The sequence below is a fragment of the Acipenser ruthenus genome, chromosome 41 (genome assembly GCF_902713425.1).
Source record: "Acipenser ruthenus chromosome 41, fAciRut3.2 maternal haplotype, whole genome shotgun sequence".
In the NCBI taxonomy this organism is placed as follows: domain Eukaryota; kingdom Metazoa; phylum Chordata; class Actinopteri; order Acipenseriformes; family Acipenseridae; genus Acipenser; species Acipenser ruthenus.
Genome location: NC_081229.1, coordinates 4,847,215 through 4,860,493, shown reverse-complemented (window position 1 = coordinate 4,860,493; position 13,279 = coordinate 4,847,215). Strand labels below are relative to the sequence as shown.

The window sequence follows — 13,279 nt, the reverse complement described above, 5'->3', positions numbered from 1 at the left end:
TTTAAAAAATGCCAAACTACACAACAACGTGGTATTGCAACGTTATTACACTGCACATATGTGCCGGACCGATAACACCACTGTCAGTATCACTGTCTACTATCCTCTATTTTAAATGAACACACGATTGCTGTATATAAACACGTTATCAGTTAATTTGAATTTCCAAAGCAATGTTGATGCTGAAATTGTACTAGAAACGTATTTGTGACTTTTAGACTACTTTGCAATGTGTGAGTCTGGGAACACGTCAGATTTGCTGAACGAATCACAGCATGTAAAGGTCTCTGCATGTATAGCTTTCCTGATCTCCAATTTTCCTTAGGCAACGACAGACGTTATTGTAGCGCTGGTTTTCTGTGCGTCACTTACTTTTTGGTGTTTTTGTGATCTCTCTGCTCACCACAAACATCACCCATGTCCCACTGTTAAAGTCAGTCCGGCATAGTCTACAGAAAGTATGCCTTTTTCCAACGTTGCTTATGATTATGTGAGAATATGTTGTTGCCAATTTGCATTCATATTTGCATGCATATATATTTGAACAGGAGAGCTTATTGTACGAGCACTGAAAGCAGGCCTGCCACAGAGGGCTCCCGTGGGTCCTAAACCCTGCCAAGTAAAGATGGGGATTGCAGTAGTGACTTTTAACAGTAGATTTTTTTTAGCAAAATACGGGAGAAAATCTGTCCCAGGTAGAAGCGTCGAAAAAACAGGAGAGTCCGGCAAATAAGGGAGAGTTGACAGGTCTGTATTGTATTGCTCAGCTAAAAGGCGAAAGGAAGCACGCGCACGTTTCCATGACGACAGCTAAGCCAGCGCCAGTCTCATTCGAAAACTGAGATTCCCGCGCTAAGAGAAGCGACCGAAGGAGATAACGGGAAAGAATCTACGGTAACATAACTGAAGTAATAAAACATGTATTTTAGAATTTAATTCTCGCGTTATTATATTACAGGATAAATGTTATCTCATTGTTTAAAAAAAACAACAAAAAAAACGAAATGCTGTAAGCCTACAGTATGCTATTGGCAATGGGAAGAACCCCTTTTAAAAATATTAATAATGCTGTTTATTTATCTGTACAGATGTGTGAATGGCGATAAAGAGTCGTCAATAATAATTAAATAATGTGTTCGTAATAAAGACAAATAAAAAAAACCATTCCCAGAAAATCGATTGAACCTACCGCTGCTCTGTGTGTTTGAAATGGGACCTGGTTTCTGGATGCTGCTCTGTGTGTTTGAAATGGGACCTGGTTTCTGGATGCTGCTCTGTGTGTTTGAAATGGGAGCTGGTTTCTGGATGCTGCTCTGTGTGTTTGAAATGGGACCTGGTTTCTAGATGCTGCTCTGTGTGTTTGAAATGGGACCTGGTTTCTGGATGCTGCTCTGTATGTTTGAAACGGGACCTGGTTTCTGGATGCTGCTCTGTATGTTTGAAATGGGACCTGGTTTCTGGATGCTGCTCTGTATGTTTGAAATGGGACCTGGTTTCTGGATGCTGCTCTGTGTGTTTGAAATGGGACCTGGTTTCTGGATGCTGCTCTGTGTGTTTGAAATGGGACCTGGTTTCTGGATGCTGCTCTGTGTGTTTGAAATGGGACCTGGTTTCTGGATGCTGCTCTGTATGTTTGAAATGGGACCTGGTTTCTGGATGCTGCTCTGTATGTTTGAAATGGGACCTGGTTTCTAGATGCTGCTCTGTGTGTTTGAAATGGGACCTGGTTTCTGGATGCTCTGTATGTTTGAAATGGGACCTGGTTTCTGGATGCTGCTCTGTATGTTTGAAATGGGACCTGGTTTCTGGATGCTGCTCTGTGTGTTTCTCAGAGGGAGCAGTGATGACGGATCTGGCCTGGGGTTCCTGTACAGTGACAGGAGATGGCGATGGAGAGGATGAAGACACAGGCCCCAGTGAGGTACCACAACCCCTTCTTATAATAATGAATGTATTGTGATACAGCTGTAGTTTAACAGCGCTATAGGATTGTAGCAAGTCCAACAAGACTGGGAGCCTCCCTCCCAGTCCCTACTCAGCTCTAACCACTAGAGCAGCCTCTACCAGTCTTTTCAGCTCTAACCACTAGGGCCACCCTTCCTACCAGTCCCACCATATCAGCCCCCCCTCAGGTCTAACCACCAGAGACAGCTTCCCTCCCTCCTTCCCAGTCCCTACTCAGCTCTAACCACTAGAACCAACCTCCCTCCCTTCCAGTCCCTATTTTATTATTATTATTATTATTATTATTATTATTATTATTATTATTATTATTATTATTATTATTATTTATTTCTTAGCAGATGCCCTTATACAGGGCAATTTACAATTGTTACAAGAGATCAGAGATTACCCATTTATACAGTTGGGATTTTACTGGAGCAATCTAGGTAAAGTACCTTGTTCAAGGGTACAGCAGCAGGGTCCCCCACCTGGGATTGAACCCACGACCCTCTGGTCAAGAGTCCAGAGCCCTAACCACTACTCCACACTGCTGCCTATTTAAAGTTACTGTAGAATTGTAGCTGCTGTTTTAATAAGACTATTGAATTAAATCCACTAGCGTCACCCGGCCCCCGATATTGGAGCCCATCTCTTCAGAGAAGGTGAAAGGCGGGAATGTGAGGCTGGTGAGTTAGCCCGCTGTCTGTCTGTACCCCCTTGCCCCCTCATTGAGCCATGTGTTGTGTATTGCAGGTGTATCTGAGCATGGTGTGTCATCGCGGGCAGCTGGGAGTGGCGTACTATGACACTGCGGACTACAGTGTGCACTACATGCCAGACACACAAGATGACTTCAACCTCAAACTGCTAGACAAAGGTGCACATGGACTAGGGAGTAACGCTGCATTGAAACTGCAGATTAACTTTAACATTTAAACCTTAGCGGCTGGTTTCACAGACCCCACGATAAGGTCTACTGTACGTACAGTAACATTGGATAGTCCTAAGCAGGGTCTGTGAAACCAGCTGTAAATGTTTAACATTTTAAAATATTGTCTATTCAGTATAGACTTTAATATTGCAGTAATTTAAACTGTATTGTAGTGTTCATAATAGGGGTTATCTAAATGGTTACCAGCATCCCCAATATGTCTAAGTCTAAGGAGAAAGTTTAAATAAATTAAAACAAAATCTAACAAGTCTAATTAAAATGTATTGTAACATTATAATTTCATTGTATCTGCAGTGTAACATTCTCCTAACAACTTTGTACCTGCAGTTTGTCATTATAATTACATTGTGTCTGCAGTTTAGCATTATTCTAATTGTAATATATCTTAAGATTTTAACAGAACTATGTCAAAGGGCCATTTTACCAATGTCACAGCAGAGACACACTATATGTGTATCAGTCAAAAGGTAAAGTTTGTAATGATATAGTCCTGATTTGTAATTGTTAATTATATATAGGGCTTCTGATTTTTGGTTTTAACCGATAAACACCCCCAATACAAAAAAATGAAATCGGTGTATGTCTAATACATACCGGGAAACACTGGAAATGGTTACTCAATTCACGCTGACGTCACCCCATTCCCAATGCAGTTAGTTATGCAAACTCAAAAATAGCAAAAAATAAACACCAAAAAATGAAATTAATAAACACAGAAAAAACAGAAGCCTTAACGATATAGTCCTGATTTGTAATTGTTACTTATATAGTCCTGATAGTGTTCCCTTAGCGAGCCCTTCGTTCTGGTGTGAGCTAACCGTCCTGGTGTTTGATTCTGTCCCCCTAGTTATTGAAGAGGTCCAGCCACTCTGCATCATTTCAAGTGCTAAACAGGATCGCAATGTTTCAGAGCGCCTAAAGAAACTGAGTAGGTCCATTTGAAGAAGTGCTCTTTATTTGTGTCTGGATTATTGTACTGAGAAATGAATCTGTCCTCTCCTCTTTGCTCTTCTCTTCTCTTATCTCACAGGCAGCACTCAAGATAAACCAGAAGTAGTCCTCTACCCCAGTGCTGATTTTGGTAAGCAGCCACATCCCTTATTGAAAAGTATTTCTTCACATGTGTGTAGAACATCCCGCTCCCCTTCTTAACTAACACTAGAGCCAGCCTCACTCCCCTCCCTGTCCCTCAGCTCTAACCACAAAACCAGCCTAATTTCCTTCCCTCCCTCCCAGTCCCTCATCAGCTCCAACCACTAAAGCCAGCCTCCCTCCCTCCCAGTCCCTCCTCAGCTCGCCTGCCATTTGTTCCATACCCTCTTCTAGTCTCTTAGTTTCTCCGTCCATCTCTCTTCTCTCCTCTCTCTCAGTCCCTTTCTCCTCTTGCCCCATCTCTCCCAGTCCCACAATCTCTCACAGTCTCTCACAGTCCCTTTCTCCTCTTTCCCTGTCTCTCAAGTCCCTTTCTCTTCTCCCTGACTCTCCAAGTCCCCCCTCTCTGTCACTCCCAGTCCCTCCCTCCATCTCCGAGTCCCTGTCTCCTCTCCCAGCCCCTGGCTCCTCTCCTAGCCCCTGTCTCCTTCTCTCTGTCTCTGTGTTGCAGGTATTGAGATCAGTAAGCAAAGAGTGTTATCAGCTCACCTGCCCTTCGTTCCAGCCGGCCTGACTGAAGCTGAGCGCATTACCTACCTCTCCTCTCTCCTCCCCTTCGACTGCCTGCAGATGGTAATGGAGCAGAACAGGGGTACAGCTCGGGCAGAACAGGGCAGGGGTAGGGGTATACTGGTTGTTTAACGCCACGTTTTCCATCTGTCACTGGGCCTGACTTGAAAGCGGTTTGAAATCAGGCTTGTTCATTTCCATCAGCAACACATCAGAGACCAAATCCATTTCAACCGGGACTCTGTCCATCAGTTGCAAAAGTCACTAAAGAAACCTTTTGCTTGAGTTGCATTATTTGTTAACCTGAGCAAGAGAAACATTTTATCATAGAAACAAAAGATGGGAAATGTAATTCCACTAAATCAAATTTTTACCAAAACATTTTATTGTCATATTATAAATAGCAGATTTTTTTTTTTGTTTGTGTGATACTGGGATCGTCACGAGACTGAGTTTTTTACAGACTGATTTCACTGTGCAGGTAGAAATTGGGTTTAAGTCTACTTTAAAAGAGTCTGTGTGTTTAATTCGCATCTCGCAGTGAGGCTAAGGATCCTAAAAGATCCTCAAAATGATTTTGAATAGAGATCTCTCTTTTTTCTTCTCTTCCTCCTTCCCCTCTCTCAGATGTGTGCTGTGGGGGGTCTCCTCAGGTTTATGGAGAGAAGGAGAGTGGGGGTGGAGCTGGAGGACAGCAGTGTGAGGGTGCCCATCCTCGCCTTCAAACAATTTCTGCTGTAGGGTAGCCCCAACCTGCCGTGTGTTTGTGTGTGTCTCTGTCAGAATCTGTCTGTGTATGTGTGATTGTATGTGAGTGTGTGTGTGTCTGTGTGTCTGCATCTGTCTATGTCTCTGTCAGAGTCTGTCTCTGTGTGTGTGAGTGTATATCAGTCTGTGTATGTGTCTGTCTGTATGTGTTTCTGCTGCTCTGTCTTTATATTTCAGTGCACCTGTCTGTCTTTGTGTGATTGTATGTGAGTGTGTGTGTGTGTGTGTGTCTGCATCTGTCTATGTCTCTGTCAGAGTCTGTCTCTGTGTGTGTGAGTGTATATCAGTCTGTGTATGTGTTTCTGCTGCTCTGTCTTTATATTTCAGTGCACCTGTCTGTCTTTGTGTGATTGTATGTGAGTGTGTGTGTGTGTGTGTGTCTGCATCTGTCTATGTCTCTGTCAGAGTCTGTCTCTGTGTGTGTGAGTGTATATCAGTCTGTGTATGTGTTTCTGCTGCTCTGTCTTTATATTTCAGTGCACCTGTCTGTCTTTGTGTGATTGTATGTGAGTGTGTGTGTGTGTGTGTGTCTGCATCTGTCTATGTCTCTGTCAGAGTCTGTCTCTGTGTGTGTGAGTGTATATCAGTCTGTGTATGTGTTTCTGCTGCTCTGTCTTTATATTTCAGTACACCTGTCTGTCTGTGTGTGTGTATGTGGGTGTGTGTGTGTGTGTGTGTCTGCATCTGTCTATGTCTCTGTCAGAGTCTGTCTCTGTGTGTGTGAGTGTATATCAGTCTGTGTATGTGTTTCTGCTGCTCTGTCTTTATATTTCAGTACACCTGTCTGTCTGTGTGTGTGTATGTGGGTGTGTGTGTGTGCCTGCGTGTGTCCGATCAGTCTGTTGATTCTCCTTCTTTTTGATTTCAGAAACAATCTGGTGTACATAGATCACGACACATACTGGTAAGTTTCTCAGTGTTCTTAATGGTGCTAAACTTTAAAGCCATAAAACAAGACTCACATTTTAACAAGACCTCTGAGCCAAATATCATGTAGAACTACTCTGGGGCTGTGATAGCATAGCAGGCAGGCAGAACAAAATCATTCATTTTTTAAGTAATCTTTGAGAATCCCCCCAAATGTTTCTCTCTTTATCTCTCTGTGTTTTTTTTCCTCCAGTGTTCTGCAGATTTTCAAAGCTGAGCCCCATCCCTCCATATACAAACTGGCTTCAGGAGTCAAGGAAGGCATGAGCCTGTACGGTGAGGAAAGCTGTTTGAAATGTGAGAAACATCCTCAATAAAGGGGAGCCAGCGTGATTTGTAGAGGTGCACATTGAATTATCAGACAGGTAATAATCGACAGTTGATGCATCGAGAACACTTTCAAATTCTAAAAGAAAGAAGCGGTCTGTCTGGGTGAAGGGGGGGTGGGGGGTCAGGTAGTTGAGACCACTGTCCAAAATCATTTTACATTTTTGACATTTGTACTTGTAGGAATTCTGAACCGCTGCAAGTCCAAGTTTGGATCCAGGCTGATGCGGTACGTGCCCTTGTGTTTCCATTGCTACACAGTGCAGAATCAATGCACTGGCTGTCTGTCTGCGTTGCCATTGTATTGCCTCTGTCTGTCTGTCTTTCTGTCTGTTTGCATTGCCATAGGAGTGGCACTGTCTGTCTAGTATCGGTTTGTCTGTCTATGTGTCTGCATTGCTGTGAGGCTGACACTGTCTGTCTGTGTCTGTGTCTGCATTGCCATCGCAGTGACACTGCCTGTCTCTGTCTGTCTGTCTGTCTGCGCTGCTATAGGAGTAGCACTGTCAGTCTGCTTTATGTGCATTGTTGTTGGAGTGGCACTGTCTGTCTGTCTGCATTGCCATAAGAGTGGTGCTGTTTATGTGTCTGTCTGTTAACTTGATGTATCTCCCTCCCTCCTCTCTTTGTAGCCGCTGGTTTCTCAGACCCACTCGGGACCTGGCCGTGCTGAACATGCGTCAGGAGGTGATCGAGTTCTTCACCTCCCCGCGGAACAACCAGGTGCTGACAACACTGCAGGACTGCCTGAAGAACATCAAGGGCATCCCGGTGAGCGAGGGGAGAGAGAGGGTGAGGGGGAGAGAGAGACAGGGGCTGACAACACTGCAGGACTGCCTGAAGAACATCAAAGGCATCCCGATGAGAGAGGGGAGAGGGGAGAGAGAGGGAAAACTGACAGGAGAGAAGAGATAGGAGGCAGAGAGGAGGGAGAGATAGGAGGAGAAGGGCAGGAAGAGGAAGGGAGAGGAGGAGGGAGAAGGGGAGAGGGACAGTGAGAGTGGTGTTTGGGTGTTTGTGATGTGCTGGTTTTTATTGCAGGCTATGCTGAGGAGAATGGCCCTGTCTAACACCAAAGTGAGTGACTGGCAGGCCCTCTACAAGGTAAATCCAAATTAAAATGACATGGAATGAATTATCCCCACCCCCAGAATATCTATATGGACTAACCGGCACAAGCTGGTTTTATACATGAGGAGAGAGGGAGAGGAACAAAACATCTTGATTGCAGGGGTGTTTATCCTTTCAGCTGTAGATGTCAGTCAGTAACACTGAGTAATAGTGATACATGTATGACATTGGCAACATGTCACTAACATTTAGAAGATCATTATTCTCTCAGTCATTTACTGCACTTTGCTGTGCTTTTACTATGTGATACCCAAGCAGTAAACTTTCTCTCTCTCTCCCTCTCTCTTTGTAGATATCGTACAATGCTGTGTGTATCAGAGACACAGTGAGCTCCCTGCCTCAGTCTGTGCAGCTCTTTAGAGAAATCTCCCAGGCTTTCAGTGAGGACCTGCACTACATATCCAGCCTGATCAGCAAAGTGGTAAGGGAACAGCATAATGAGACACTAACACTGATACACACACACAGAGACGCACAGCTATACGGAGAGACACACTGATACACTGACACACTGGGAGACAGTGTGTCTAAGACACACACACTGACACAATGAGACTGTGATAAGGTGGATGTATGTTGTGCAGGTTTTTCACAATAAAGTATTTGGAGACTTAGTTTTCCAAAATAAGGGTGCGTTTTATTTACAGTGCACAGAGAAACCCAAAAAAATAAATAAACAGCAAACAAAACAAAAGCCTAACTCCCTCAAGGAGCGTTAACTAAACACTTGGTTTCCCTAACTAAATGGTTGGGACAGCCAAGCTGTTTTCCCAAAAAAAAACACATGAGAAAGGTTGCACACAATAACCATATAGGTTGTCCTCTTTGGGTCTCAAACAATCCCTAGCTCACCCTGCAGGGGCTGATGATGATTTTCCATTGTACTTACTTTGGACTCAGTCAGTGGTCTCCAACGGTCGGAATGAATCGTCCGCACTGCCTCGAGCTGCTTCTTTTGTTAAGGTCATACGGCCCTTTCTTGTGTGTCTGTGACAACAAAACGCACAGGATCGGATGATGTTGAAAAAATCCAACATTTGTCGCATGGTCACAAGCCAGTGAAGCGCAATAAAACACGTTTTTGAGGAACTCTTAATAGAAGAAGTTCATTAATATTAAACCGCCCATAACATGCAATTACTCTCCCAATCAAATCAGTAACGGTGCTCAGCTGTTCAGTACATATAATCGGAGGCAGTTTGGAGAACAGCTGATCAGTTTTATTTGTTTGCTGCTCATAGTAATTCAGCAACAGTATTCATTTTAGCAAATATATAGGAGCCAATTTACACATTCACTTCATTCAGTTTAGGGGCAATTTTAAAATCCTGTTCTGTCTCAAAGTGTCCCTGGATTGTGGAGCCTGTTGGCAGGCCTAGTCACAAGTCGACACGGGCAGTAAAGCAGACTTGCTGAAAGTATGACCAACAACTACGATAACTGCTGCGTCAAAAAGTCTGCAAACTCGGGGGGGCTTCAATCCTTCTGGTGCACCGGTAGACGTGTCCACAGCTGACGTACGGCTTTTGTCTGCGAGAGTATAAACCAGCCTTAAACACACAGTTATTACAGCTCTGAAACCCAGACAAAATGACTTATTTTATAGGGCTCTTGATTAGAGACCACTTTTACCAAATGATTTACACCTGATTTGTATCTACAGACATTAGCGTTCTCCCACGACCTCTAGTGGACACTCTTAGAAATACTGCTAATTCCTGACTCACTTTTTTGACAGAAAACCTGGACACAGCGCTCTGCTCATTCCCAGGCTCACATACATGTTCTTCATTACTTTTCCCTTTTATTTTATCACATTGAGACACTGACAGATACACAGAGACACCGACACACATTGAGACGATGAGAAACACAGACACACTGACACACACAGACACTGTTACTAGTTTGTCAGTAAACAGCACACAGCTATCCATGTTTTATATTATAACATGGTGTAATAACATGCAGTTCTCTCTGAGGTGTCGCACTGTGTCCTCTTGTATTTGGACTGCAGGTGGATTTCGAGCTCAGCATTGCGGAGAAACACTTTACCATCAAACCCAACGTGGACCCTGCCATTGATGAAAGTGAGGCAATTTTTGTAATGTGTGCCGTCATTCTGAGTGCTTCTCTCTGCAGTTACTCGAATACTAATGGAAGCCACAGACACATGTAACACATGCTAGATCAACCAAAGTGTCTTTACAGAAGTAAGAACAAGTGCCATCTTGTTTCCTAATTCTGATATAAACAAATATTTATTACAGTTCAGAAATCAGTTTACACCTCCTGCTACATAACACAAAACAAATCATTCTCTAAATGACCAGTGGATTCTACTCTACCCCCCGCCCCTCCTCCTCTCTCCCCTCAGAGAAGCGCAAGATGATGGGTCTGTCTGACTTCCTGACTGACGTGGCGAGGAAAGAGCTGGACAATCTGGACAGCCAGATTCCATCCTGCAGTGTTATCTACATTCCACTGGTAAGGGGCGAGGAGGACTGGGAGACACTGGGAGGGAGGCTGGCCCTAGTGGTTAGAGCTGAGATGGGACTGCGAGGGAGGGACTGGGAGACTGGCTGTAGCAGTTAAAGCAGAAGAGAGACTGAGATAGAGGGAGGAGGGCACTAGTGGTAAGAGCTGAAGAGGGACCAGGGATGTAGTGCTGCTCTGGCACTTCGAAAACAAAAATTATGTATAAAAAATTTCAGTTATTAAATGTACAGAGGCGGTCACTGAACAAACTAAAAAAAATCCCTGGATCTCTGAAGCACGTCCTGCCTGTTCACCACAATCAACTAACCACCGATCTCAAGAGTGTCAGAGAGCACTCTGGCCGTTCATAAAGTCCTGTGTCCTCTGGTGGAGCGCCCTCTCGGAGCGCCCAGGGCGCACACACACTGTGACTGCTCCGATTCAGGAGCTTGGTTCTCAGACACAAACACACTGAGCTCTGGCTCAGGAGCTGGGGTCAGTCACACAAACTGACTGCTCTGGCTCAGGGGAGGGGTCTCAGGCACACACACTGTGATCTCTGGCTCAGGGGAGGGGTCTCAGGCACACACACTGAGCTCTGGCTCAGGAGCTGGGGTCAGTCACACAAACTGACTGCTCTGGATCAGGGGAGGGGTCTCAGACACACACACTGTGAGCTCTGGCTCAGGGGAGGGGTCTCAGACACACACACACTGAGCTCTGGCTCAGGGGAGGGGTCTCAGACACACACACTGTGATCTCTGGCTCAGGGGAGGGGTCTCAGACACACACACTGTGAGCTCTGGCTCAAGGGAGGGGTCTCAGACACACACACTGTGAGCTCTGGCTCAAGGGAGGGGTCTCAGACACACACACTGAGCTCTGGCTTGGGAGGGGTCTCAGGCACACACACTGTGAACTCTGGCTCAGGAGGGGTCTCAGACACACACACTGTGAGCTCTGGCTCAGGGGAGGGGTCTCAGTCACACACACTGAGCTCTGGCTCAGGGGAGGGGTCTCAGACACACACACTGTGAGCTCTGGCTCAGGAGGGGTCTCAGACACACACACTGTGAGCTCTGGCTCAGGGGAGGGGTCTCAGTCACACACACTGAGCTCTGGCTCAGGGGAGGGGTCTCAGACACACACACTGTGAGCTCTGGCTCAGGGGAGGGGTCTCAGACACACACACTGAGCTCTGGCTCAGGGGAGGGGTCTCAGACACACACACTGTGAGCTCCGGCTCAGGGGAGGGGTCTCAGACACACACACTGAGCTCTGGCTCGGGAGCTGGTGTCTCAGCGTTAGAATGGTAGAATAAGTACAGTCTTTTGTCCTATACGGTTACCAAGACACACAAATAGTGTATTCAATTATTTGTACAATTGACTCTACTGTGTTTAAAACCTTTTTTATTTTTTTATTTACATAGTGGACAATGACATTTGTTTTTGTTTTATGTGTTGGTGGGTATGCAAAGCATTAAGCCAAGTCAAAGTTGTTAATACTGCAGTTAGAAATGTAGTCCTTTAACAACAGAAGCCTGTTAAAAAAAAAAAAAAAACTGCCTGTTTAAAACTGTTGATTTAGTTGTAGTGATTTTTACCTTTCACTAACTCCCTGCAACACATTTGCTTTGTATCATTTTTTCTTGTTTATCAATTAGAATACATAATACATGCCTATTATGCCATGTATTGTGTACACTACTGGGGCACACTACAATGTTACTCATATTTCCCTTTTTAAAGTAGAAATATAAATAAAGTGGTATGTTTAAAATGAAAGCATTCTGCTGTTGAGAAAAAAAGCATATTTGATATTTGAAAGTATGTGTGCTTTATCGGTGAAATAGAACATTTTTTAAATTAATTTCCCAGTCTATTAATTAGAGCTGAGAAGGGCCTGGGAGGGAGGGAGGCTCTAGTGGTTAGAGCTGAGAAGGGCCTGGGAGGGAGGGAGGCTCTAGTGGTTAGAACTGAGGAGGGACAGGGAGGTTCCTGTGGTTAGCGCTGTGACTCATGGTAATAAACTGATCTGTTTTATTTGTCTGTCTGTGCAGATTGGATTCCTGCTGTCCGTGCCTCGCATTCCCAGTATGGACGAGAACAAGGACTTTGAAATCGAAGGTCTGGATTTCATGGTGAGTTCAGTACTGACCACTGTGCACACAGCATTTTAAAAACCATAAAGACAAATATTAAATACAATATCCACAGTCACATGATCGCGGAGAGGGGACACACTTGTCATTAGGCCAGTGTTCTTATCCTCATACAGTGCCTTGCGAAAGTATTCGGCCCCCTTGAACTTTGCGACCTTTTGCCACATTTCAGGCTTCAAACATAAAGATATGAAACTGTAATTTTTTGTGAAGAATCAACAACAAGTGGGACACAATCATGAAGTGGAACGAAATTTATTGGATATTTCAAACTTTTTTAACAAATAAAAAACTGAAAAATTGGGCGTGCAAAATTATTCAGCCCCCTTAAGTTAATACTTTGTAGCGCCACCTTTTGCTGCGATTACAGCTGTAAGTCGCTTGGGGTATGTCTCTATCAGTTTTGCACATCGAGAGACTGAAATTTTTGCCCATTCCTCCTTGCAAAACAGCTCGAGCTCAGTGAGGTTGGATGGAGAGCATTTGTGAACAGCAGTTTTCAGTTCTTTCCACAGATTCTCGATTGGATTCAGGTCTGGACTTTGACTTGGCCATTCTAACACCTGGATATGTTTATTTGTGAACCATTCCATTGTAGATTTTGCTTTATGTTTTGGTTCATTGTCTTGTTGGAAGACAAATCTCCGTCCCAGTCTCAGGTCTTTTGCAGACTCCATCAGGTTTTCTTCCAGAATGGTCCTGTATTTGGCTCCATCCATCTTCCCATCAATTTTAACCATCTTCCCTGTCCCTGCTGAAGAAAAGCAGGCCCAAACCATGATGCTGCCACCACCATGTTTGACAGTGGGGATGGTGTGTTCAGGGTGATGAGCTGTGTTGCTTTTACGCCAAACATAACGTTTTGCATTGTTGCCAAAAAGTTCGATTTTGGTTTCATCTGACCAGAGCACCTTCTTCCACATGTT

At 44.5% G+C, this 13,279-nt stretch overlaps 1 protein-coding gene across 1 annotated transcript in view; it reads left to right on the top strand.

Moving 5' to 3' along the window:
- The window catches only part of LOC117964866 (mutS protein homolog 5-like), a 36,877-nt gene that overhangs the window by 1,644 nt on the left and 21,954 nt on the right, over nt 1-13,279 (top strand). Inside the window, exons 2-16 of the mRNA XM_059010942.1 lie at nt 1,833-1,921; nt 2,698-2,821; nt 3,744-3,824; nt 3,927-3,977; nt 4,500-4,621; nt 5,186-5,295; nt 6,195-6,230; nt 6,447-6,529; nt 6,764-6,809; nt 7,213-7,351; nt 7,622-7,684; nt 8,004-8,132; nt 9,729-9,801; nt 10,089-10,198; nt 12,252-12,332. Coding sequence (XP_058866925.1) covers nt 1,833-1,921; nt 2,698-2,821; nt 3,744-3,824; nt 3,927-3,977; nt 4,500-4,621; nt 5,186-5,295; nt 6,195-6,230; nt 6,447-6,529; nt 6,764-6,809; nt 7,213-7,351; nt 7,622-7,684; nt 8,004-8,132; nt 9,729-9,801; nt 10,089-10,198; nt 12,252-12,332 — 1,337 coding nt within the window. The remainder of the gene's footprint in view (nt 1-1,832; nt 1,922-2,697; nt 2,822-3,743; nt 3,825-3,926; nt 3,978-4,499; nt 4,622-5,185; nt 5,296-6,194; nt 6,231-6,446; nt 6,530-6,763; nt 6,810-7,212; nt 7,352-7,621; nt 7,685-8,003; nt 8,133-9,728; nt 9,802-10,088; nt 10,199-12,251; nt 12,333-13,279) is intronic.